The following is a 25105-nucleotide window of genomic DNA, read 5'->3' as shown; positions in this document are numbered from 1 at the left end:
CCATCAATGACTCAACTTCTCTGTAACTCAATTTTCCAACCTACAAAGAGGCTCCTCTGAATTACCCAGCGCTTCTAGGTCTCAGTCAATAACACTTCCATGGAGATGGGTTATGGTAGATATGTTGCATCCAAAACAGTCACAGATCGTAAATGTGTCATGAAGACAGAGTTCCAACTGGGAGGGACAGCACTTTTTTTACTGACATTGGAGTGTGCACCTACAGAAAGAGTCAGTACAATTCCATCTCTGCCATGTCCGTAATCAAACCAGATGACCCACAGACCTTTCCATGGTGACATGCCCTCATAGATCAAGTCAACCAGCTAAAGCAGAGCTCTGTGATCTGATCTACCCTGTCCCCAGGCTCAGCTGTTAGGAGACAAAGAAACGATTCCTCACATTCAGGTTTGTTCTGTAAATCAACGTTGATTTTTGCTGAAGTGTTCATGAATATTTTGGTCATTATTATTTTAAATTATTTATTCCCAGATTGAGTGCTGAGCTCAGAGTTGGCTCAAGTGTTTCAACAAAATATATACTTTTTTAATTACAGATTTTAGATGGGTTTAAATTTGGTGAAATATTCATAAAGTTTGAATTACATTGAAAGCATTGCAAAGCTGTTGATAACATTTTAAGTGAAAAAGGCAAGACCAAAAAATGCCCATGACATTTTAAAATCTGTACACTGTAAATATAGGCCCAACAGTATTGTCTAGAATCAAACACTAGTGAGCTAATGGAATTGAAGCAAGGTCTTTACTTCCTCTAAATTTTAGTTTCCTCATGTGCAAAATGAATTATACCTATACCATAGGGCTGCTATGAAATGTATTTATACCTATATCATAGGGCTGTATGTAATTATACCTATACCATAGGGTTGCTATGAAACGTATAATAAATAATCTGAGATGAGTAAAGCATCTTCCAACAAACTGGCACATAGCAGGTTCCCCAAAATTTCTAATTGATATTATTAATGTGGATACATTCATGTTACGAATTGGAAAAAGAAAATAAGAAAAAGATACACTGAAATGTTAACACAGGTTGTGGATTAGATAAAAGGTTATTTTATTAATTTCTTTATGCATTTTTATACCCCAAAAACTTTACATAATGAAGATGTCTCATGTTTTATTATATGGAGACAGAAGCAGTTTTGAAAAAGAGAGGAGAGAATTTTCTTTACATACCACTCTGTTCTCTCTCAACCCCAGTGGCCAGTAAGTCGGGCTCTCCAAGGCTGATGTCATTGATCCGTGTTCCTACACACTCCATCTGGAGTACTTTGCACCACTCATCGGCCTCGAGATCTGTGGAAATGTCCAAAAGATTAAACTGTGTGCCCAGCATCCATTCAAAATCTAAAAGCAAAAGCCCCCCTGCCCTGCCTGAGACAAACCTGATTCGCAAGCAAAAGTCTTGGAGGTATCGTCATTGAAATAAATCCCTATGGCATGTTTCTTGGTGCTCTTTGGCAATCGAGCTATGTTCTTCACATTGTTGAGTTCTGTAACCTGAAAATGAACAATTAAAAGTTTGACACACTCCCTGAATGAATGTCTCCAGTGTACAACACCAAAAGTGAGGCCCAGAAATCAGTATGGCACAGCACAGCTGAGCATAACCTGTTGAAAAAGTGTCTACTATCTGAAAGCTAAGATGTATTTAAGTGAATTTAGTGTTATCTGTAACACACAGCAAGAATGGTTAACAAATTATCTTTCCTTACTAAATTTTCTGAAACGTATTAAGTGGAACAGGCTTAAAACTTTATAGAGGAAGAACATTTTGGTTTTTCTTTTTTCTTTAGTTTTTTAAATCCTCCCAAAGACTCCCACTTGATCAACAGTTCTTATGTCTGTTTTGGTCTCTGTGGACAGACAGCCTTCTTTCTCAGCCGACTGCAAAAGCCTCCAAATATTCCATCCCTTCTGAGTACTCCCCACGTTAAGTGTCTTAAACACATCAACCCAAGGAAGGGAAGGGAAGGGAAGGAAGAGTGTTCCAATTCATAACTAGATTATTTTACTCTTGACCAGTCAGAGGTTGAGTGTCAAGAGTCTTAAAAATGACCCTTGACTTGAGGTCCAAATTATAGAAAGTACATAATGAATTTGGTTTTCCAAATATTTTCCCTCTGTCTCTGACTTACTCCTAGCTCCTCAATGGTTATGGGGCCTCTGTTTTACGCTCTGAGAACACTACCCAGTGGCACCTTCTTCCTAGCAGGGAGGAAAGCCATCTCCACTAGACATTCTCTCTCTCCTTCCTCTATCTTATGATCCCTTGGCTCCTTTAACACTTTTGTAAACCCCTCCCTTTCCACAAAGTGTCTTGGCTCATTGTGTTTCCACAGTGGTCATCCCTTATCCAGTTACATCCGCATCCTCGGCTGCATTGGAGGTTTGGAATATTTGGGTCATGCCTGAGAGAAGGCTTACGTGGCTTCAGGGTAAGTATTTACAAGATCAATAGCTTTTCGCACTGACAAGTTTAACCTCTCTTTCACATATCTCTTTTGTGCTGTTACACAAAAGCATCCGCTTTCCATCAATCTTTGCTTGCAATGATGTTGTGCTGTTTCTCCCATCTATTACTCTAAATTCAATAAGTGCTTAGCTCAAGAAGCAGGTGGGAAGAGAAATAAATACCCTCCATGCACAACACTAATCTGATTATTTCATTTCTCTGCTTCTTCATCTCCATCAGCCCTTTTTATAGTATAAATGCAAATTTCTTAGCATGAAATGTCATACCCCTGCTCCTCAAAAACTGCCCAAACATATCATGTTAGTGACTCAGCACCATGTATCTTATTCTGCAACTACACCAAGTGCCTCAGGACTCACCAGATACAACTGTTGATTTGTTTGTTTATTTATTTGTTTATTTTCTTGCCACTACTCCAATTCAAGTCACTATCATCTTGTGGCAACTACTTACTGGTCTTTCCACTTCCATTTTAATCCCCATTAATGCATGCTGCACATAGCAGAATTTTTTTTCAAAACATAAGTGTTGAAATATTACTCTGCATAAACAGAACACTTCAGTGACTTCCCATTGCACTTGGGACAAAAGCCTGCATCCTTAGAATGACCACCAAGACCCCCTGTGGTCTTGTCCACACTATCTCACCAGTGTCCTCTCTATACCTTTCCCATGTGCTCTATGTCTCAGCCACAGTGGACTTTGTTCAGTTCCCAGAAGACACCATAGTTCTCCTGGCACAGGACCTTCTCTGTCTCTCCTTACCTCACTCCCATTCCCACATGGGTCTCAGTTTAAATCTCAGTTACCCACAGAGGCCCTATTGGACACCTCCCATCCTAACACCTAGTCAGTCTCAAGGCTACACCATCCAATGATGTCCTACACCTTTCCTATGGGTTATTGGTTTCATGCTCGTCTTGCCTGAAAAGTGAGAGTTACATACTACATAGGGCAGGAATAGGTTTTGTTTTTGTTTTTGTTTTGTTTTGTTTTGCTCTGCTCTGCTCATCATTGTGTTCCCTGAGTCAAACACAGAACCCCTCACATAGCGAGAACTCAATAATTATAAGTGGACTATATGAATGAAAGACCCAACTCACCCATACATTTACTTGCATGGTGCTTCTGGAAGGCAAATGCCTCTCTCTCTCCTGCCTCTTTTCTCCAGGGAAATTTCACTTTTCCCTCAAGATCTACTTCCTCTAGGAAACATGCACTGACCTTAGTGTCAACTAACATTTCTCTTCTCTCTGTTCTCATATATGCTGCATGAGGTTCTACTGCATCATCTGTTGTTATACTTAATGTTTCTCTCTCCAGCACCCAGCTAGACTTGAGTTGCCCAGCAATGACTTACTGAAGGGCCAAACCAATGAAAATAATCATACTGATGCCAACATGCATTGGTCCCCACACATATGCCACATAACGTGCTTAGCTGTTTTGTTTTGTTTTGTTTTGTTTTGTTTTGTTTTGTTTTGTTTTTTTCGAGATGGAGTCTCACTCTGTTGCCCATGCTGATCTCAGCTCACTGGAACCTCCACCTGCCAGGTTCAAGCTATTCTCCTGCCTCAACCTTCTGAGTAGCTGGAATTACAGGCACCCACCACCACATTCAGCTAATTTTTTTTGTATTTTTAGTAAAGACAGGGTTTCACTGTTTTGGCCAGGTTGGTCTCAAACTCCTGACCTTAGGTGATCTGCCCGCCTCAGCCTCCCAAAGTGCTGGGATTAGAGGTGTGAGCCACTGCGCCCGGCCAGCATTTTTATAGATAATATCTCATTTGATCTTCATAAAAGCTCTGTGAAGTAAATATTATTATTATCACCTTTTCACAGATGAGGAAACTAGACTGCAAAAGGTTAAAGTCATACAACCACGTTCACAGCTTAAAAAATGAAGCAAACTGACCCTAAAGCCTGTGCTTTTAACACATCTGAAACACTAATGACTAACTAAACACTTTCAGCCAGAGGATCTTTAGACCCTGAAAGCCACCTCTCATTTTAAGATCTCCTTCTTTTCAACGTGGTTAGAAATTGAGGTGGAAGTAGAATACGTATGCCAACTGTATTCCGACCCTCTAGTGAGACATTATGTAAGAGTAGTCCGCCCCAGCCAGACACACAGCAACGACTTTGAAACATGTGACTTCATTACATCTCCATTAAGGGCAAAGAGGAAAAGATAGTCACCTGAAATAGTCAGGAAATGTAGGGGGAATTGTATGAGTCAGAACACGATTACCCATTTAGGAAATTGGTTTAGGAAATCAGCAACTGAACACCCCCGCTCAGGAGAAGCAAGTGACTGTTCCCAGAGCAGGCAGAGTCATAATTTTATGGGTCAAAGGACAATCAGATTTTAAGGCAACAGTCTCTGTCTCTACCTCAGAACTACACCTAGTGGGCATGTGCACACACACACACAACACATACACACATGCACACACACAACACACACAAGCCTTGCAATCTACACTAATTCATAATGTCATAATGGAAACTTCCTCAATATACATGCTAAAGTAATAATTATGATAACTAAATTTTGCAGATATATTTACAAGTCACATAAAACTTTTCAAAGATGTATTTATTTCCACTATCATTCCATTTTGCAAATGAGAAAACCAAGGCAAGACATAATAGTCCTCTTACAAAGAAATCTGCCTTATAAGAAATGCTAAAGGAAGTCCTTCAAGTTGAAATGAAAGTAACATGAAGATAGTAACATGAAAGCAAATGAACGCATATAATTTACTGGAAAAGGGGTGTGTGTGTGTGTGTGTGTGTGTATATATATGTATACATATATATACACACATATATATATACACACACACACAAATACATATTATAGTACTATAACATTGCATTACATGTAACATTACAAATATCGTATAAACAGCTTTTAATTTTGATATAGAAGTGAAAAGATAAAAGTATAAAAACTATAAAATTATGTTAATGGATACATAATATAAAAACATGAAATTTGTTACAACAATAACATAAAGGAGTCTAGTGGAATAGTACAGTTTTTGTATGTGATTGAAGTCAAGTTGTTATCATCTTAAAATAGATTATCATAACTATAAAATGTATTATATAAGCCCCACAGCAACCAGAAAAGAAATACCTATAGGAAACACACAAAAGAAAATGAGGAAGGAATCAAAATATGATCCTAAATAATTTTTTAAATCACAAATAAGACAGCAAGAGAAAAAGATAAGGACAAAAGAGTTACAAGGAATATAGAAGATAATAAAATGATAAAGTAAGTCATTTCCCATCAATACTTATGTATTTTTATTATTTATTTATTATTATTATTTTTAAACAGAGGTTCACTCTGTCACCCAGGCTAGAGCACAGTGGTGTGATCTCAGCTAACCTCTGCCTCCCGGGTTCAAGCGATTCTCCTGCCTCAGCCTTCTGAGCAGCTGGGACTATAGGTGTGCACCAACATGCCTGACTAATTTTTTTTTTTTTTGTATTTTTTGTAGAGACAGGGTTTTGCCATGTTGGCCAGGCTAGTCTCAAACTCCTGACCTCAAGTGACCCATCTGCCTCAGCCTCCCAAAGTGCTAGGATTACAGGTATGAGCCACCATGCCTGGCGTAGTAATTACTTTAAATAGAAATAGATTAAACTGCCCTATCAAAAGATAAATTAAAAACCAGGTCCAATGATATGCTGTCTACAAGAGACTCACTTAGATTTAAGGACACACATAGCCTGAGAGTGAAAACATGGAAAAAGATTACCCATATAAACAGCAATCAAAAGAAGAGTAGGGGTGGCAATACTTATATCAGATTAAATAGGCTTTAAGTAAGAGACAAAGAAGGACACTATAATCATAAAAAGGTGAATTCACCAGTAAGATATAGCAATTATAATATATATGTATCCTGTACCAGAGCAACCAAATATATGAAGTAAACATTGATTGATAGAAATGAAGTGAGAAAGAGAAAGCAACACCATAATAGTAGGAGATTTCAATACCCCACTTTCAATAACAGATAGGACATCCAAAGAGAATATAAGTAAGAAAACAGAGTGCTTGAACAACACTGAAGACCAATTATACTTAACAGACAAATACAGTCAATAGCAGCAGAATACACTTTTTTAAGTGCACATAAGATAGATCATGTGTTAGGTAACAAAACGAGTCTTGACGAATTTAAGTATCTTTCCCAACCACAACATAATAAAACCAAAAAACCGTAACAGAATTAAGTATCTTTCCCAACCACCATGGAATAAAACTAAAAAACAATAACAGAAGGAAAACTGAAAAACAATCACAGCATGTGGAAATTAAACAGCACAATCTTAAACAACCAATAGATCAAAGAAAGAGCCAAAAGGGAATTTGGAAAATATCCTTAGCTGAATGAAAACAAATACACAGCATACCAAAATTTGTGTGAAGTAGCAAAATCAATACTAAGAAAGAAGATTATAATGGTAAATGCCTACATTAAAAAAGAAGAGAGACCTCAAATAAACAACCTAAATTTACACCCCAAGGAACTAGAAACACAGCAAACTATGCCCAAAGTAAGGAGAAGAAAAGAAATAATAAAAATTAGATTAGAACTAAATGAAATGGAGAATAGAAAAGCACTAGGAAAAAACAGTGAAACCAAGAATTGTTTTTTGAAAGATCAATGAAATTGACAAACAGCTAGGTTAAGGAAAATAAGTGGAGTCTAATCAGAAATGAAAGGAGATACTACTGCTGATGCCACAGAAATGAAAAGGATTATGAGACTACAATGAACGATGATACACCAAGAAAAAGTCAACAGCTTGGATAACCTAGAAAAGGCAGATAAATTTCTGGAAACATACAACCTATGTAGACTGAATCATGAAGAAATAGAAACTTGGAACAAACCTGTAACTATTAAGGGATTCAATAATTAATCATAAATCTGCCAACAAAGAAATACACATGATCAGATGGCTTTTTGTGTATTTCTTTGTTGGAAGAAATGTTGGTGTATTCCATGAAACATTTAAAGAAGAATTAATGCAAATTCTTCTCAACCTCTTCAAAAAAATTAAAGAGGAAGGAACACTTCCAAATTCATTTTGTGAGGCCAAAATTACTGCGATACCAAAGCCAGTCAAAGACACTACAAGTAAAGAAAAGTGCAGGCCAATATCATTGATGAATATAGATGCAAATTTCTCAACAAAATACTAGCAAACTGAATTCAGCAGCATATTAAATGGATAATATATCATGATCTAGTGGGGTTTGTCTCTTAGATGCAAGGGTTCTACATAGCAAGATGGAGACACCACATTAACAGAAGAAAGGATGAAAAGTATATCATCACCTCAACAGATGCAGAAAAGGCATTTGACAAATTTCAATACATTTCATGATAAAAACACTCAACAAAATGGGAATAGAAAAAAATTACTTCAACATGATGAAGACCATATACTCAATGGTGAAAAACAAAAACATTTTTTTTTCCTAAGATCAGGAGCAAGTCAAAAGGTGCCCACTGTCACCACATTTATTCAACAAGGTAGTAGAATTCCTAGCTAGAGCAATTAGACAAGAGAAGTAAAAGGCATCAATATCTGAAGGGAAGAAGTAAAATTATCTCCATATGCTGATGACATAATTTTATGTGTAGAAAACCCTAAAGATTCTGTCCACACACCAAAAAAATGTTAGAACAAATAAACAAATTCAGTAAAATGGCATGATACAAAATCAACATACAAAGAGTAAACAAATTCAGTAAAATGGCATGATACAAAATCAACATACAAAATCAGTTGTATTTATATACACTCGCAATAAACAATCCCAAAGGAAAATTAAGAAAGTGATCTCATTTATTATTGCATCAAGAAAACCCAAAATATTTAGGAATAAACATAACCAGGTGGGTGAAATATTTGTACACTGAAAGCTAGAAAACACTGAAGAAATTAATTTTAATAGACACAGATAAATGGGAAGGCATTCTGCTTTCATAGATTGAAAGACTTAACATTGTTAAAATTTCCATACTATCTACAATGATCTACAGATTCAGTGTAATCTCTATCAAAATCCCAGGGGATTTTTCAGAAATAGGAAAAGCAATGCTAAAATTCATATGAAAACACAAAGAACCTTATATAGTCAAAACAATCAACATAAAAGAACAAAGCCAGAGTTGCTTCAAAATATACTACAAAGCTACAATAATCTAAATAATATGGTGCTGGTACATAGGCAAACGTATACATACATGGAACAGAAGGAGAACCTGGAAATAAATTGATGCTTATACAATAAAATGGTCTTTCACAAGTGTGTCAAGTTTACACAATGGGAAAATGATAGGCTTTTCAACCAGTGATGCTGCAAAATCTGTATATCCATATGAAAAATAATGAAATTCTACCCTTTACTTCACCATAAACAAAAAATCAATTCAAAATGGACTAGAGACTTAAATGTAAGGCCTGAAACTATAAAACTCCTAGAATAAAACAGAGGGAAAAGGCTTTATGACAGCAGTCTTGACAGTGATTTCTTGGATATGAGACCAAAAGCGCAGGCAACGAAAGCAAAAATAGACAAGTAGGACTACATCAAACTAAAATGTTTATACATAGCAAAGAAAAAATCAACAGAGTGAAAAGGCAACCTACAGCATGAGAAAAATATCTGCAAACCATATCCTTGATAAAGGATTAATAGCCCAAATACATAAGAAATTTGTATAACTCAATAGCAAAAATAATAAAAGTAAAAATAAATAAGCCAATTTTAAAATGAGCAAATGTCTATACAAAGATAGACATTTTTCCAAAGAAGATATACACTGACCAACGGATATATGAGAAGATTCTCAACATCACTAATCATCAGAAAAAGGCAAATGAAAACCGTAACCACAACCTCCTATCTGTTAGGATGGCTATTATCAGTAAAAAACAACCCCACAGACCTAAAAGATAAGGAGTGTTAGCAAGGATGTGGAGACACTGGAACCTTTGTGCACTTTTGATGGAAATGTAAAAAGGTGCAGCCACTTAGGGAAAGAGTGACAGATAACGATGTGTTACTGTAAACTGTTAAGATTTTGGAATTATTGCCACAGACATTGGCTAATACACCCTCTGTTTGATTTCCTTTTGGCCAAAGATTTTCATAGAGTTTTCTCTCAAATCCTATTGTGTAATAATATTGCTTCTTGTATGAAGAAGACCAGATTTCCTAGCCAAATTCCTAATAATCAGGAAACTCTACTAGAACATTGGCTATCAGTTTTATTTTAGCAGTTGAATCATGTTTTCTTTTTAATTTTCAAAGGAAACCTAACACAGTGTCCCATTATATGGATGCAGATCTAGTATAAGGAAATAAAGAAATGAATTCCACTCTAATCCTCTTTCCAGTAGTAACAATTATAAATCTACTTCTCAAGAAAGAAGCCCATTCACTTTAATCAAACACAGAATACTGAATGATTTTAAAGTAATACTAAATTCTCTGGATGATACAACATCCTTGGTAAACTATTATTAAACCCATTATAAGGATCAGTAAAGTGAAAATCAAAGAAGTAACTTAATTATAATTTCAAAGAAAGGAAGGGATGCCGCCACACTCAAATCTAGAACCTCTGGCTTCCAAAACAGGTATGTTTTTCCTAATACTACTCTCCATAGCAAGTGTTCCTTAAAAATCAAATAATAACATGTGAATGAATCCATGACAGGCTGAGAAAATCAGCAAATGAATAAAATTAAAGATGCAAATGGTCTTAGAGAGAAATATGTTAAAGGATATTTCTGAAAATCATAAACTGCATCTTTAAAAGTACATCAGTTGGAAGTGGGAAAAAATGAATGCAAATCTTAATTTCTATGTAAAAATAAAGTATTTGTCAGTTCAAAAGAAGGCAGTCTCAACTGAACTCATCTTTCCGACTTGCACTTTAAAATGTGGAAGACAAACTCAGCTTCTTAAAACCACTTGGTTTTATGTGGATACATATGGCACCATGGTTTAAAGCCCACGCAGGCTACCACTCAAATGAAATTTAAGACACACAGCATAGGAATCTGGATGCCAGGTCCCGTGGCAAAGCACATATAGTAAAAAACAGAAATCTCAAGACTGCAGTTCAGTGAATCTTTATTCGTTATACAACTGTGTAGTCACCATACAGAGCAACACATAAAAACAATTTCAGTCAATCCCACCCCTTCCTGGTCATTACGGCCCACATATAAAACTACCATTCTGACCTCGACCACCATTGATTAGTTCTTTCTTTTAAAACCTTTTTATATAAATAGAATATCATATTTTTTGTGTGTGTCTGGATTCATTCATCCAGTATCATGTCTGTGAGATTCATCCATGCAGTTGAAAATGTAAGAAGTTTTGGCTTCTGAGCAGTAGTCCATTATGTGGATGACTGTTTTATTTATTTAAAGTTTATTTTAAACTTTTATTTGCTTTCATTTTATAGGTATCTCTTATAGAAACATATAACTGATTTTTAGAAATATAAAATCGGATTACTATACTTTTATCCAATCTAAGGCATTGTCTTTTGATATAGATGTTAAATCAACTTAAACTAATTATGATGACTGACATTTTAGGAATCTTTTCAGTCCTCTTTCATTCTTTCTAAATCTTTTCATGCTTCATTTTTTTAAAGGTATTCTTTGTTTTCTGCCTCTGTTCTTTTCTCCAGGAATTCTGTGTTCATGATTCTCTTTTTCAAAATTTTATTTTTAAGATTTTCAAATACAGAAAAACTAAAAGAATAATGCAACAAACACCAATGTATCCTCTCCTTAGGATGAACAATTATTAAGATTTGCTACTTTTATTTTTTGATTTATCCTCTCTTTATATATAAATGTAATGAGTGTTTGCGTGCATGTGCATGTGTACACACGTGCACATACTTGCTTTTGGTTAAATGATTTGAAAGTAAATTATATAATTTATCTCTACAACTCCAGCAAATATTTCTTACAAATAACACAGTTGGCCTGTAATCCCAGCACCTTGGGAGGCCAAGGTGGTTGGATCATTTGAGGTCAGGAGTTTGAGACCAGCTTGACCAACATGGTGAAACCCCACCTCTACTAAAAATGCAAAAATTAGCTGGGCACGGTGGCGGGCGCCTATAGTCCCAGCTACTCGGGAGGCTGAGGCAGGATAATCGCTTGAACCTGGGAAGTGGAGGTTGCAGTGAGCTGAGATAGCGCCACTGCACTCCAGCCTGGGTGACAGAGCAAGACTCTGTCTCAAAAATAAACATGATTGTATATTTAGAAAACCCCATTGTCTCAGCCCAAAATCTCCTTAAGCTGATAAGCAACTTCAGCAAAGTCTCAGGATACAAAATTAATGTGCAAAAATCACAAGCATTCTTATACACCAGTAACAGACAAACAGAGAGCCAAATCAGGAATGAACTTCCATTCACAATTGCTTCAAAGAGAATAAAATACCTAGGAATCCAACTTACAAGGGATATAAAGGACCTCTTCAAGGAGAACTACAAACCACTGCTCAGTGAAATAAAAGAGGACACAAACAAATGGAAGAACATACCATGCTCATGGATAGGAAGAATCAATATCGTGAAAATGGCCATACTGCCCAAGGTAATTTATAGATTCAATGCCATCCCCATCAAGCTACCAATGAGTTTCTTCACAGAATTGGAAAAAACTGCTTTAAAGTTCATATGGAACCAAAAAAGAGCCCACATCTCCAAGACAATCCTAAGTCAAAAGAACAAAGCTGGAGGCATCACGCTACCTGACTTCAAACTATACTACAAGGCTACAGTAACCAAAACAGCATGGTACTGGTACCAAAACAGAGATATAGACCAATGGAACAGAACAGAGTCCTCAGAAATAATACCACACATCTACAGCCATCTGATCTTTGACAAACCTGAGAGAAACAAGAAATGGGGAAAGGATTCCCTATTTAATAAATGGTGCTGGGAAAATTGGCTAGCCATAAGTAGAAAGCTGAAACTGGATCCTTTCCTTACTCCTTATACGAAAATTAATTCAAGATGGATTAGAGACTTAAATGTTAGACCTAATACCATAAAAATCCTAGAGGAAAACCTAGGTAGTACCATTCAGGACATAGGCATGGGCAAAGACTTCATGTCTAAAACACCAAAAGCAACAGCAGCAAAAGCCAAAATTGACAAATGGGATCTCATTAAACTAAAGAGCTTCTGCACAGCAAAAGAAACTACCATCAGAGTGAACAGGCAACCTACAGAATGGGAGAACATTTTTGCAATCTACTCATCTGACAAAGGGCTAATATCCAGAACCTACAAAGAACTCAAACAAATTTACAAGAAAAAAACAAACAACCCCATCAAAAAGTGGGCAAAGGATATGAACAGACATTTCTCAAAAGAAGACATTCATACAGCCAACAGGCACATGAAAAAATGCTCATCATCACTGGCCATCAGAGAAATGCAAATCAAAACCACAATGAGATACCATCTCACACCAGTTAGAATGGCGATCATTAAAAAGTCAGGAAACAACAGGTGCTGGAGAGGATGTGGAGAAATAGGAACACTTTTACACTGTTGGTGGGATTGTAAACTAGTTCAACCATTATGGAAAACAGTATGGTGATTCCTCAAGGATCTAGAACTAGAAGTACCATATGACCCAGCCATCGCATTACTGGGTATATACCCAAAGGATTACAAATTATGCTGCTATAAAGACACATGCACACGTATGTTTATTGCAGCACTATTTACAATAGCAAAGACTTGGAATCAACCCAAATGTCCATCAGTGACAGATTGGATTAAGAAAATGTGGCACATATACACCATGGAATACTATGCAGCCATAAAAAAGGATGAGTTTGTGTCCTTTGTAGGGACATGGATGCAGCTGGAAACCATCATTCTTAGCAAGCTATCACAAGAACTGAAAACCAATCACCGCATGTTCTCACTCATAGATGGGAACTGAACAATGAGATCACTTGGACTCAGGAAGGGGAACATCACACACCGGGGCCTATCATGGGGAGGGGGGAGGGAGGAGGGATTGCATTGGGAGTTATACCTGATGTAAATGACGAGTTGATGGGTGCAGCACACCAACATGGCACAAGTATACATATGTAACAAACCTGCACGTTATGCACATGTACCCTACAACTTAAAGTATAATAATAATAAATAAATTTAAAAAAAAATAAAAAATAAATAAAAACCAGTGATTAAGACCAAAAAATAAAAATAAAAAAAAAATAAAATAAAATAAAATAACAGGGTTGTCTCACATTACTTCAAAGCCATTTACACAACTAAGAAAATAGGCAATAGTTCCTCGTATATTTAACTTCCATCCCATATCCAAGGTTCCCTAAACCTCCCCAAAACGATTTTTAGCGCTGTACCCATGCCTCTCCACCGTCACTCCAATCCAGAACCCCATGAGGATTCATGCCTTGAGTCTCTTTGTATCTCTGAGTCTCTTTAATTTAGAAAAGTCCATATTTTTTAAATGATTCCTGCCTGTTGAAAAGATCACGTTAGTTTTCTTGCAGAATGTTCCACATTCTAGATCTGTCTGTTTTCCCGCAGTGCCCTTCATTTTTCTATTCCCTGTGCTTCTTCTAAAATGGAAGTTACACTTAAAAGTTTGATGAGATTCAGGTAAACATTTTGGTTAAGAATGCTTTGCAAGTGATGCTGAGGACTTCACACGGCATTACATCATAAGGCAAAGAATGCTAGAAAATCCCTCCATGAATGAGGCGCAGCTTGATCACTTGGAGGTAGCTGCCATTTCTGTTTATAGTAAAATAGCAATTTTCCTAATTGTCATTAGAGCCAGGTGATGTTTTGGCATCACCTACTATCCTGTTTCCCAACCATTTCATCAAACAGTCTTAGCATTCATCTAAGGCTGTTCTCTGCATCAAAATACTATTTTTTTTAATCCCCCAGTTTGTCCTCCTAAGCCTACATGTCTATGGTTGCCAGGTTCAAGCTAAACATTGACTGAAGACATTTTTCCTGTTTCTACTCCACAATGCTTTTCACTAATATAATCTGCAGAGATCCCGATTATTACTAGAGTCACTATTGTTATTCAATTTTTAAATTTCAAAAATGTGTAACTACTGCATTTAGTCACACAAGCAAGTTCAACTCTTTCGAATTTACTCTGCCTGTTTAGCTGACATCAGTGCCCACCACATAGTCCTTGTAGGCACAGACATCCTCATCCTCAGCTTTTAACTTAGATATGTCAATAGGTGAGCTGCTATACACACTCAGGTAGCTTCCTCAAGAAAGGAACAGTGGCATTAAAACATCACATCATCATCGATCCTCTTCATGGGCATTTTAGCAGAAATAGCCAGCTGGCTGTTATCACAACCACAAGTTCGAACTGTACTTATTAAGGATATGAAGAAAGCCAAGCAGAGGTGGATACAGGTGTCCATCTAGTCCTGTGGAGAAGGGATATGGGTGATGCTCTGCTTCTCAGGTCTTTTGGCGGCATTTGCATTCCATCATTCCTTCCATCATGCCTTCAAAACCTCCCCAGGCAGCACAACATCCTTCCTTCGACAGAGACTTGTGGCAGATGGGGAAGGCGGTCCGGCTCGCCTTTCCTGGAGCAGTGCAGGAAATGACAGAAGGCTACCTTGTTGGTGATGTGTTTTTTGGCTCCAGCATGTGATTATGTTGGATGGCACTGCCTGAAAAATCAGTCTGAACAAACTTTGATTCCTTCTTCTCAAGATATATTCGAACCGCATGTGTTCTTCCCACACAGTCTGAGTTCCTCTAAAAGAAATGGCTCTGTTTGCATAGTTGGAAGAAGTAAAGCTGCACACTGAAGTTCTGCTTGTCTAGTGGGCAGCCCTTTGGAACTCTCAGAAAGCTCCCATACACCTCTCTGCAAGCATGGCCTTACTATGATGCTAGAGGTCATTATGTGGAAGACACTCTACTGAAATCAAGTCAATGCACAACCAATTTTATTATCTTTTTTTTTTTTTTTTTTTTTTTTTTGAGATGGAGTCTCCCTCTGTCGCCCAGGCTGGAGTGCAGTGGTGCGATCTTGGCTCAATGCAACCCCTGCCTCCCGGTTTCAAGCGATTCTCCTGCCTCAGCCTCCCGAGTAGCTGGGACTACAGGCGCCCGCCACCACGCCTGGCTAGTTTTTTGTATTTTTAGTAGAGACGGGGTTTCACCGTGTTAGCCAGGATGGTCTTGATCTCTTGACCTCATGATCCACTTGCCTCAGCCCAAAGTTCTGGGATTACAGGTTTGAGCCACCGTGCCCGGCCTAACTTTATTAACTTAAGAGCCCAACTTTATTTTATCTTTAAAGCCCAACTGAAATCCATTTCATTTATGTGGTCTTTTTCTGTTGCTCCCAAGAAGCATTATTCCTGCTCCGGGCTTTGCACTTGTTCTTCTTTTGCCTGGAAACACTTTCTCTAGCTATGCCATTGGCTCACTCTCACCCTACCATCAGTGACTTGCATATTACCTCTTAATGAGACCATTCCTGATTATTCTGCTTAAAACTGCAACCCTTTCCTTCCGTACTTCCTATCCTCTATTCCTGCTTTAATTTTCTCTTTGGCATTTATCAGTAACACCAGTACACGACATATTTTGCTTATATATATTCCTTTCTGTCTCCCTCTATTTCCTCTATTGCGTCAGCCCAAAGTTCTGGGATTACAGGTTTAAGTCACAGCGCCCGGTCTAACTTTATTATCTTAAGAGCCCAACTTCATTTTATCTTTAAAGCCCAACTGAAATCCTGCAGTAGGGTCAGGGTTTCATCTGCTGTATTTGCCACCATATCCACATTGCCAAGAACCATGCTTTGTACAGGGTAGACCCTCAGTAAGTATTTGTTAAATTAAAGTTCTACTTCCAGAGGTGAATATTGGCATCATCCCCACTGTGAAAGCAAGAAGGCTGAGAGGCACAGTGATGTCATTAACATACCCAGGGTTGGACCATTCCCAACCAGTGGCAGAGGCAGGCGAACTCCAGAGAATGATTATTTAGACCAAGTCTGCACAAGTGCAACAGAAGCACACAAAGGAAAAGATCCAATAATCTGATCCATAGGGTTCCCAAAGGTCCCGAGACCTAAAAAGGCCGGGGGGGGTGGGCAGGGCTCCCTGCCTTGCTTGTGGGCCATTTGTAGAACCTTAAACAAAAGATATTATGATAGCATAATAACAATAATAATGGCAGTGGCTGACATTCATTTGGTTCTTAATTATATGCCAGGTATTAAGTTCTAAACACTTCACATCAATCACGTCATTTAATTTTTTTCCAATCTTCTAACTGTCTGGCACTATTGTGTTCCCATCGTACGTATAAGAATGTTGCGACGTAAAGAGGTTAATTTGTTCATACAGATGGCGAATAACTGAGACAGTAATTCGAACACAGAAAATTGAATAACTCTTTACTAAACCACCAAATGAATATAGAGAAAAACATCAGAGAGGCTATCATTTCTGGGTTAGGCCTTGTTGGTCCTAAGGTAAGTCTCGAAGGATGAGCATGGGTTTATGAGGCAAAGAAAACAAAGATAAGCTTCCAGGCAAAAGAAACTACACGTGTGCAATCATAAGACGGCAGAGTTTGGTATGACGTAAGGAAGAGTGATGGGAGAAAGGTGGCAACAGGAAACTGATGAGCATGAGGCTGGAGCAGCCGGACCAGAGCTAGATCCTAAAGGGCCTGGTGCGCTGCACTCAGGAGTTCAGGGTGAATCATAAGATCTGAAAAGCACAAATTAAGAGGCTTAAGCAGGCAAATGGAACAGTCATATTTACTCACTAGAAAGATGATTCCATAGGCCAGTGGTCCTCAGTCTGGGGAAGATTTTGCCCACTCCCCTTTCCCAGAGATATTTGGCAATGTCTGAAGATATTTTTGGCTGTCAGAATTAAGAAGATGCTGCTGGCATCCAGTCGGTCAAGGCCAAGGATGCTGCCAAAGGTCCTACAATGCACAGGACAGACTCTCACAACCAAAATGTCAACAGTGCTGACGTTATATATAGTAAAAGTGGACAATGAACAAGGCAGCTGCATCATACAACTATAAGAAGCACCACTCAAATGGAATCTCTGGGAATGACACCTCCTGGATTTGAGCCTTGTCCAGCTGGCTTGGCCACACATTTTGACCTTTAACCATGAGAAGGATGGGAACCGGGCCTGAGGGCAGGAGAGGAGGTCCTGAGAGCTCAGCAGACAAAACAGCAAAAAGTGATTAAGACTGTCACCTAGGTAAGAATAAGGAGGAATAAAAAAGCAAGGAGATATTTAAGAAATAGTTAATTACTATACAGTTCTTGGTTTCTAGCTTTCTGAGTATCAAATACACAAAGTACTGTGATTCCATCAAAGGAAAGAAATACTCAACACTCTCCTAAATTACAGATAAATCTTTATGCCATCCAATTAGGAATTTCCAAAAATGGACTGCCAAATTAATTTGTCTGTTTAAAGCCATACTCCAGATGTCTTATTCATCATAAATGATAGTATTCATTGAAATAAATGTTTAACAGCCAACAATTAACAAAGTGGTCATACTTTAAAAGTTTAATTTGCTACCGATATAGTTTTGCATTAACAAATTGGAAAACAATTGCAAATTACACAATTCAATTTTCCAAATGGATTATTTTGTAACTAGACAGGGAAACTGTTGAAATTTCTTCTGCTATTTCAAAAAGATTCATACAATGGGATTTTTAAAGGCACAATCCCTTGAGGAACTGGCATACTCCTGTCAGAATTATGCAATTAGTCTGCATTTTGTGGGAATATCAGCTGTGTTTCTGGTGTGCTGCAAAGTCAAAAGCCATTTTTATAAAAAAAGGACCTGATTTCCAATTTTTCCCTTTATTTTGCTGATGATCATTTACAGATGATGATTTATTTATGTTTACCAAGTAAAAACAAGACTGCTACGTAAAAGGTAATTTTCCGCCCTGCTTTGTAGGTTGTATCCTAATTATTTTTTCCCTTGTGGGACTGAATGAATTAAGTGAGCAATTCACTTTGTATATGCAAATTGCAAAGCTCTGCAGAAGCTTCAAATTATTTCATTCTTAAAAAAAAAAAAGTAAAGTCATTATCCTACGGAAAATAAAGAGGCACAAGCCCCTTTAACTTTTGTAGGTTGTCTTCAAAAATAAAACTAACATGAAAACCATCCATTTCTGAGTCCACAATGTTTCTGAAGTGTTAACAAATAACCCAATTAAATTATAGCAATTATTTTTATATAATTATGTTTAAAATGGCAGAATACTCTAAAGTACTCTAATAAGCATTTCTATTAAAAATTTCCAAAAGATTTTGTATAATGTGTTACAAAACTTTTAACCTTTTCATATTATCTTTTCTAGAAAAACACCAGTGACTTAAATATACAGTGCCAGTGAGCAGGGAAAAGCGAGCAAAGAGAAACACCCTTAGTTCTCATCAGAAATTTTATCCACAATACATTTCATCCAAGCTCTTCCCAGGACCCTTGAACGTGGCAGTTTAAGCAAATACTTTATTAACATTTTCTTCAGAAAGAACCAGTCTAGACAGTCGTAGTCCAGTCCTCATATATATGGTTTCATTCTTTCCAAAAATATCTACATGCCCCTGGTCACTTAAAATAGGGACTAGCGCCTGTCTGAGTTATAAATGTGGACGTCTCCTTGAAGAGTGGATCTTTATTTGTCCATGTGAAATAACTAAAATATCCATTTGTGCATTGTGTCTTCCTTTAAAAATGCTTAAGTTGAAAAGTTTACATCTGAAATTTACAGAGAGAATGGAATCTGACATGAGGAGGACTTTCATAAGCTGTCAGTGGGTGGATGATTTTATATAACCTTTCTAGAGACATCTGGTGTAACTAGAAAAAACTTAAAGGTGCAGGCTATTACCTGATAACCTCACTTCTAAGCCTGTTTAGTCCACAAATATTAGTCTGAGCACATAAAAATAGATGCACACGTTCTTTACTGTAATATAATTTGCATTAGCAGAAAATTGGAAATATTGTTGCCCACCAATTTGGGTATGCTTAAACAGATTATGGTGTATTGATACTAAACAGTACCCTAGAGCTGTTAAATTAAGGAGGTATAGCCATTAATTACTGACTTAGAATTAAAGTCAAAACATGAGGAAAAGGGGAGTAGGGTAATTCGTGTGATCATATAATTTATCTCATTAACCACAATATTTTGAATATGAAAGGAATTGCCACTATAATTTATGCAAGAACCACAAGCTCACCAAATGTGTCCTATGGAAACCTGAATGTATGGACTACTTAAATATAATACGTATAATATGTAATGAATTACTCCATTTTAGCTCTAAAACTAATTTATATGTATGTGAGAATGTGTTTCTGTGTGTGTAGACAGAGGAAAGAGTTTGGAAAATGTGCATTAAACTATTAGCATTTTTTTCTGATGACAGGGATTAGGGTCCAACATCAGATTTTTTTTCATTTTAGTTCATACATTTCAGAATCATTTATATTTGTTACATACAGAATAAGAAGTGTAAAGAGAAAAAATAAATCTGCAAAAAAAATTTAAACAGATTAGTAGATTTCCATCTTTTGTCAACAGAATTTCTTGGACAATGACTGCCTTGGCTAATAATAGCCTGTGATTTCTCCCAAACAGAAAAACTATCTGACAAACTTTTCACCAACTGGAGAAAACCCACCCTTTCCTTTTGGCATCATTTACAAGGAGATTATATGTGTACTTGGATTAGCTTTAGGTGTTTGTGCACATATGCATACAAATGTGCAACTGGAAAGATTGTATCCTAGAGATACACGTTATTAAGAAATTCATGTAAGAAACACATATGAATGGAGGAAAAACATCTACGATCAATTCATAAGTAAAGTTTGGTTTTGTCTCGTTTTTCTTATTTCATTATGTGTATTGTGTGTTTCTTAAGACTATAACTAAGCTAACCAAAAACAAATAGTCCAATGACAGACTAAACAAATTAAACTTTCATAAACTGATAAAAACCTGAGGCTCCTCCCAAAACGCAAAGACAATTAATCATTTCTAAGATCAAATAATTGTGGGGTAGGAGAGAAAACTAGATCATTGTTTTGTCATATCATAGGCCAAAAATGACTGGCTTATACAAATTAGATATTCAATTTTAAAAACCTTAAAATTTAATACAAATTAAATGAAATAATCAGGCATAAATGTAATAAAATGTACAGGATTTGAAGGCTGGACATTAGAAGATGCTGATGAAACACACTTTTAAAATCCTCTAATAAATGGAGAATCATACCATGTTCATGAATGGACTTAACATAGAAAAGATATCAGCCCTCCTACAATTTGATCTATAGGTTTAACATAATTCTTAAAATCCCAAGGATTTTCTGTAGATATAGACAGGCTTATTTTTAAGTTTTATGGAAAAGCACAGCCACTAGATAACTTTGAAAAAGAGAATAAAATGAAATGAATCACTCTACCCAATATTAAAGATTACTATATAGCTACAGTAATCAAGAGAGTATGATATTGGCAGAGAAACAGATATACAGCTCAATGGAAAAGAATAGAGAATCCAGGAACAGACTCACATAAATATGCCCAAATAATTTTTGACAAAAGTAAAAAAGCAATTCAATGAGGAAAGAATAATTTTTTTCAACAAATGGTAGTGGGATAATCGGACAATCACAGGGAAAAAGAATTAAACTCAATCCACATTTCACTCCTAATACAAAAATTAAACTCAAAATGAATCATATTTCAATGTAAAACTTAAAACTATAACTTCTTTCTTAAGAAAAAAACCAAGAAAATCTTTAGGATCTAAGTTCAGGCAACGAGTTCTTAGACTTGACACCAAAAGCATGAGCAATAAAAGTAAAAATTCATAAATTGGATCTCATCAAAATTAATACTTTTCTTCTGCAAAAGATCCTGTTAAGAGGGTGAAAGAAAAATCTATGCATTAGGAGAACATATTTGGAAGCACATATCTGACACACATATATACACATACACACACGCACACAATCCCAATACTCAATAGTAAAAAAAAAAAATAGAAAAGAAGTCAAATACACAAAGGGACATTTCATAGAAGATATACAGAGGCATGTTCAACATCATTAGCCACTAGGGAATGCAAATTAAAACCACAATGAAATGTCACTATTAGAATGACTAAAATAAATCCCAGTGCTTTGGGAGGCTGAGGAGGGGGTATCACTTGAGGCCAGGAGTTCAAGTCCAGCTTGGGCACCTCATCTCTACAAAGCATTAAAAAATTAGCCAGGCATGGTGGTGCATGCCTGTAGTCCTAGCTACTTGGTAGGCTGAGGTGAGAGGATCTCTTGAGGCCAGACCTTCAAGGCTACAGTGAACCATAATCATGCCACTGCACTCCAGCCTGGGTGACAGAGCAAGATCCTGTCTCAAAAAGAAAAGAATTGACGAAAATAAAAATAGTGACACCACCAAATGCCAAATGCTGGTGAGAATGCAGAGACACTGGATTACTCATACATGGCTCATGGGACCGTAAAATGGCAGAGTCCCTCTGGAACACAGTTGGACAGCTTTTCACAAAACTAAACGTGCAACTATTTATTGCTACTACTATTATGACCCAGCAATTGCATTCTTCAGAATTTACCCCAGAAATGGAGAGGAGGTGGGGACAACTTATGTTCATTTAACATGAACTTGAATATTCATACCAATTTTATTTGTAATGACGAGAAACTAAAAACGACCCAGATGTTCCTCAGTGGATGAATGTATGCAAACTCTGGTAATGCATCCTATGGATTACTACTTAGCAATAAAAGGGAATGGACTATTGCTATGCACAGCAACTTGGATAAGTCCCAAGGGAGTTATGTTGCGTGAAGAAGGCCAATCTCAAACGATTACATATTCTTGAAAAGAAAAAAAAATTGTAGAAATGGGAAACAGATTAGTGCCTGCTGGGGTGGTGGGGTGGGAGGACTGGAGGATGTGATTACGAAAGGGCAACACAAAAAGTCCTTTTGCTGATGGAAATGTTCAGGGTTTTTGTTTTTTTTGTTTTGTTTTGTTTTTTTGAGACGGAGTCACGCCTGTCACACCAGGCTGGAGTGCAGTGGCGTGATCTCGGCTCACTGCAACCTCCATCTCCCAGGTTCAAGTGCTTCTCCTGCCTCAGCCTCCTGAGTAGCTGGGACTACAGGCACACGCCACCACGCCCGGCTAATTTTTTTGTATTTTTTAGTAGAGATGTGGTTTCACCCTGTTGGCCAAGATGGTTTCCTGACCTCGTGATCCACCCACCTCGGCCTCCCAAAGTGCTGGGATTACAGGCATGAGCCACCATGCCCGGCCATGTTCAGTATGTTAATGTGGTGAGGAATACAAGAACCTGCAGGTGACAACACGCACATAGTAAGCTTCCTGGAGCTTACAGTATACTAGCAGTAAACAAATATACAAGTAGATTGCTTTTTTTAAAAAAGACAATGTTAGAGAGACCATGTTGAGACTATGTTGCTCAGGCTGCTCTCAAACTCCTGGGCTCAAGTGATCCTCCCACCTCAGCCTCCCAAAATACTGAGATCACAGGCATGAGCCACTGCACCTGGCCAACATAATTCCAACAGTGAGAAAGGCTATGTGCTTAATATATGGTAGTTTTTCTTGTCCACAGTTTCCGTTTCAGAGGTTTCAGGTTACCTATGGTCAGCTGTGCTCTGAAAATAGGTGAGTATGGTACAATAGATACTTTGAGAGAGAGAGGCCACATTCATATAACTTTTATTACAGTATATTGTTATAATTGTTCTCTTTTATTATTAGTTATTGTCAATCTCTTATTGTGCCTAATTTATGAATTTGTCATAGTTATGTATGTATAGGAAAAAACATAGAATATATAGGGTTGACAACTATACACGGTTTCAACCATCCACTGGGGGTCTTGGAATATATCCCCCACACAGAAAGGGAGAGTACAGTACTAAAGAAATGTGATTCTGAGTAGCATAGAGTATTCATACAGGGCCCTTTTCAGGCACTGAAATTGAGCTAATCCCTGGAGGAAGAGAAAAAAAAAATGGGGGAGAGCTCGATAGACCAAAGGAACAGAAACTGCAAAGGCTTTGAGACAGGAGAAGTGAAGGGAGGTCATTGTAGCAAAGTGACAAGTGGCAAGGCAGGTCGGAGAAATGTGCTGGAGCAGGATCATGCAGGGCCTTGGAGCCCAGGGTATTGGCAGTGAGCTTTGATAGAATTCTAAGGGTGATGGGAAGCCTCAAAAAGAAAAAAAGAAATCTTGCAGAGGCACAGCTTTGAAACCATCTTGTACTTGCAACTCACAGGTGATATCTGACCCAACGTTTGTGACTCCTGCCCCGGTAGATGTTACAACATGGGGTTGACATCACCTTTGACCTTGTTTCAACCATGGTCATACTACATGGTATGTGTATATTTTCTCTCTCTCTCTGATTTTGTTCTTTGTGTTTCCTTTGAAACCTGTCATTCTGGCATATAAAACATTCAGCTTTCCAATCACAATTAGGGTATCCTTACAGAGGAGGCATAGACACAAATTTGTCCTTGATGATTTTAATGGTGGTATTGACCAAAATAATATTTTGTGACGTGTATGTGTATCTCTAATAAAAATGTTATTATAGCTGAAGTATTTGTAATGTTTTCCATCACAATGAATGTATATATATAAAAACTATAAAGAACTGAAAGAAAATAGGAGTCTAGGTCCATTGCAAATAAAGTATGATAATAGTTTTATTTGTAATTTACACATATTAAAATAGTAGACCTACTAAGCATAGTGTCACATGTTGCCTCCTGGGAATACCGTTGCTTTCTCTTTCTAGCATTAATTCAAGGGGTAAATAAGAGATTTTAAAAAATTTTAAAGGCAGCTTTCAGGCCAGTCACCCAGAGAGATATTCAATTTGTCCTTTCTTGTATCAACTAAAAGATCTTTGCTTCCAGTCTCTCTCGAAACAATGGAACATGTGACAAGAGTGAGCCCACATTGCTGTAAGACAAGAACCTTGTACTGAATAACAGGAAAGCAAAAAAAAAAAAAAAAAAAAAACCTGACAAATAGAGAAGAGAAAAGCAACAGGGACAGGCAATAAGATCGTTAACAAATGAGACTGATATAAGAATCACTTTCTAACATTTATGGGGAAGGGCACAGGGGTTTAAGCATGTTACTGAACGTTCCACATACAGTAGAATATTTATTAAAAGTAAAGTAAGGGTCACAATTTGTAAGTAAGAAGAAAGAGTTGATGAGATTTCATAAATGAGCCAAACCATTAACTTTCTAAAGGGGAGGAATCTGTTGGTAATGCTGGAAGTTAATAAAACAAGAAGCAAAGTTATAAACACATCGTTGAGAGTTACAGAGGCAATCACCAGGAAAATGAACACCAGGGAATGACAA

The 25105-nt window shown here is 37.2% G+C and overlaps 1 protein-coding gene across 2 annotated transcripts in view; it reads right to left on the bottom strand.

Annotated features, from left to right (window-relative positions):
- DOK5 (docking protein 5) overlaps positions 1 to 25105 on the bottom strand; it is a 172959-nt gene that overhangs the window by 61063 nt on the left and 86791 nt on the right. For both annotated transcript variants that reach the window (XM_015148745.3, NM_001260578.1), the window contains 2 exon segments: positions 1412 to 1526; positions 1203 to 1322 (listed from right to left, as the gene is read on the bottom strand). In XM_015148745.3, the coding sequence (XP_015004231.1) occupies positions 1203 to 1287 (85 nt within the window). In that variant the 5' untranslated portion in view covers positions 1288 to 1322; positions 1412 to 1526.

This window comes from Macaca mulatta, chromosome 10, assembly GCF_049350105.2.
Source record: "Macaca mulatta isolate MMU2019108-1 chromosome 10, T2T-MMU8v2.0, whole genome shotgun sequence".
Lineage (NCBI taxonomy): Eukaryota > Metazoa > Chordata > Mammalia > Primates > Cercopithecidae > Macaca > Macaca mulatta.
This window is presented reverse-complemented; position numbering and strand designations above follow the sequence as displayed.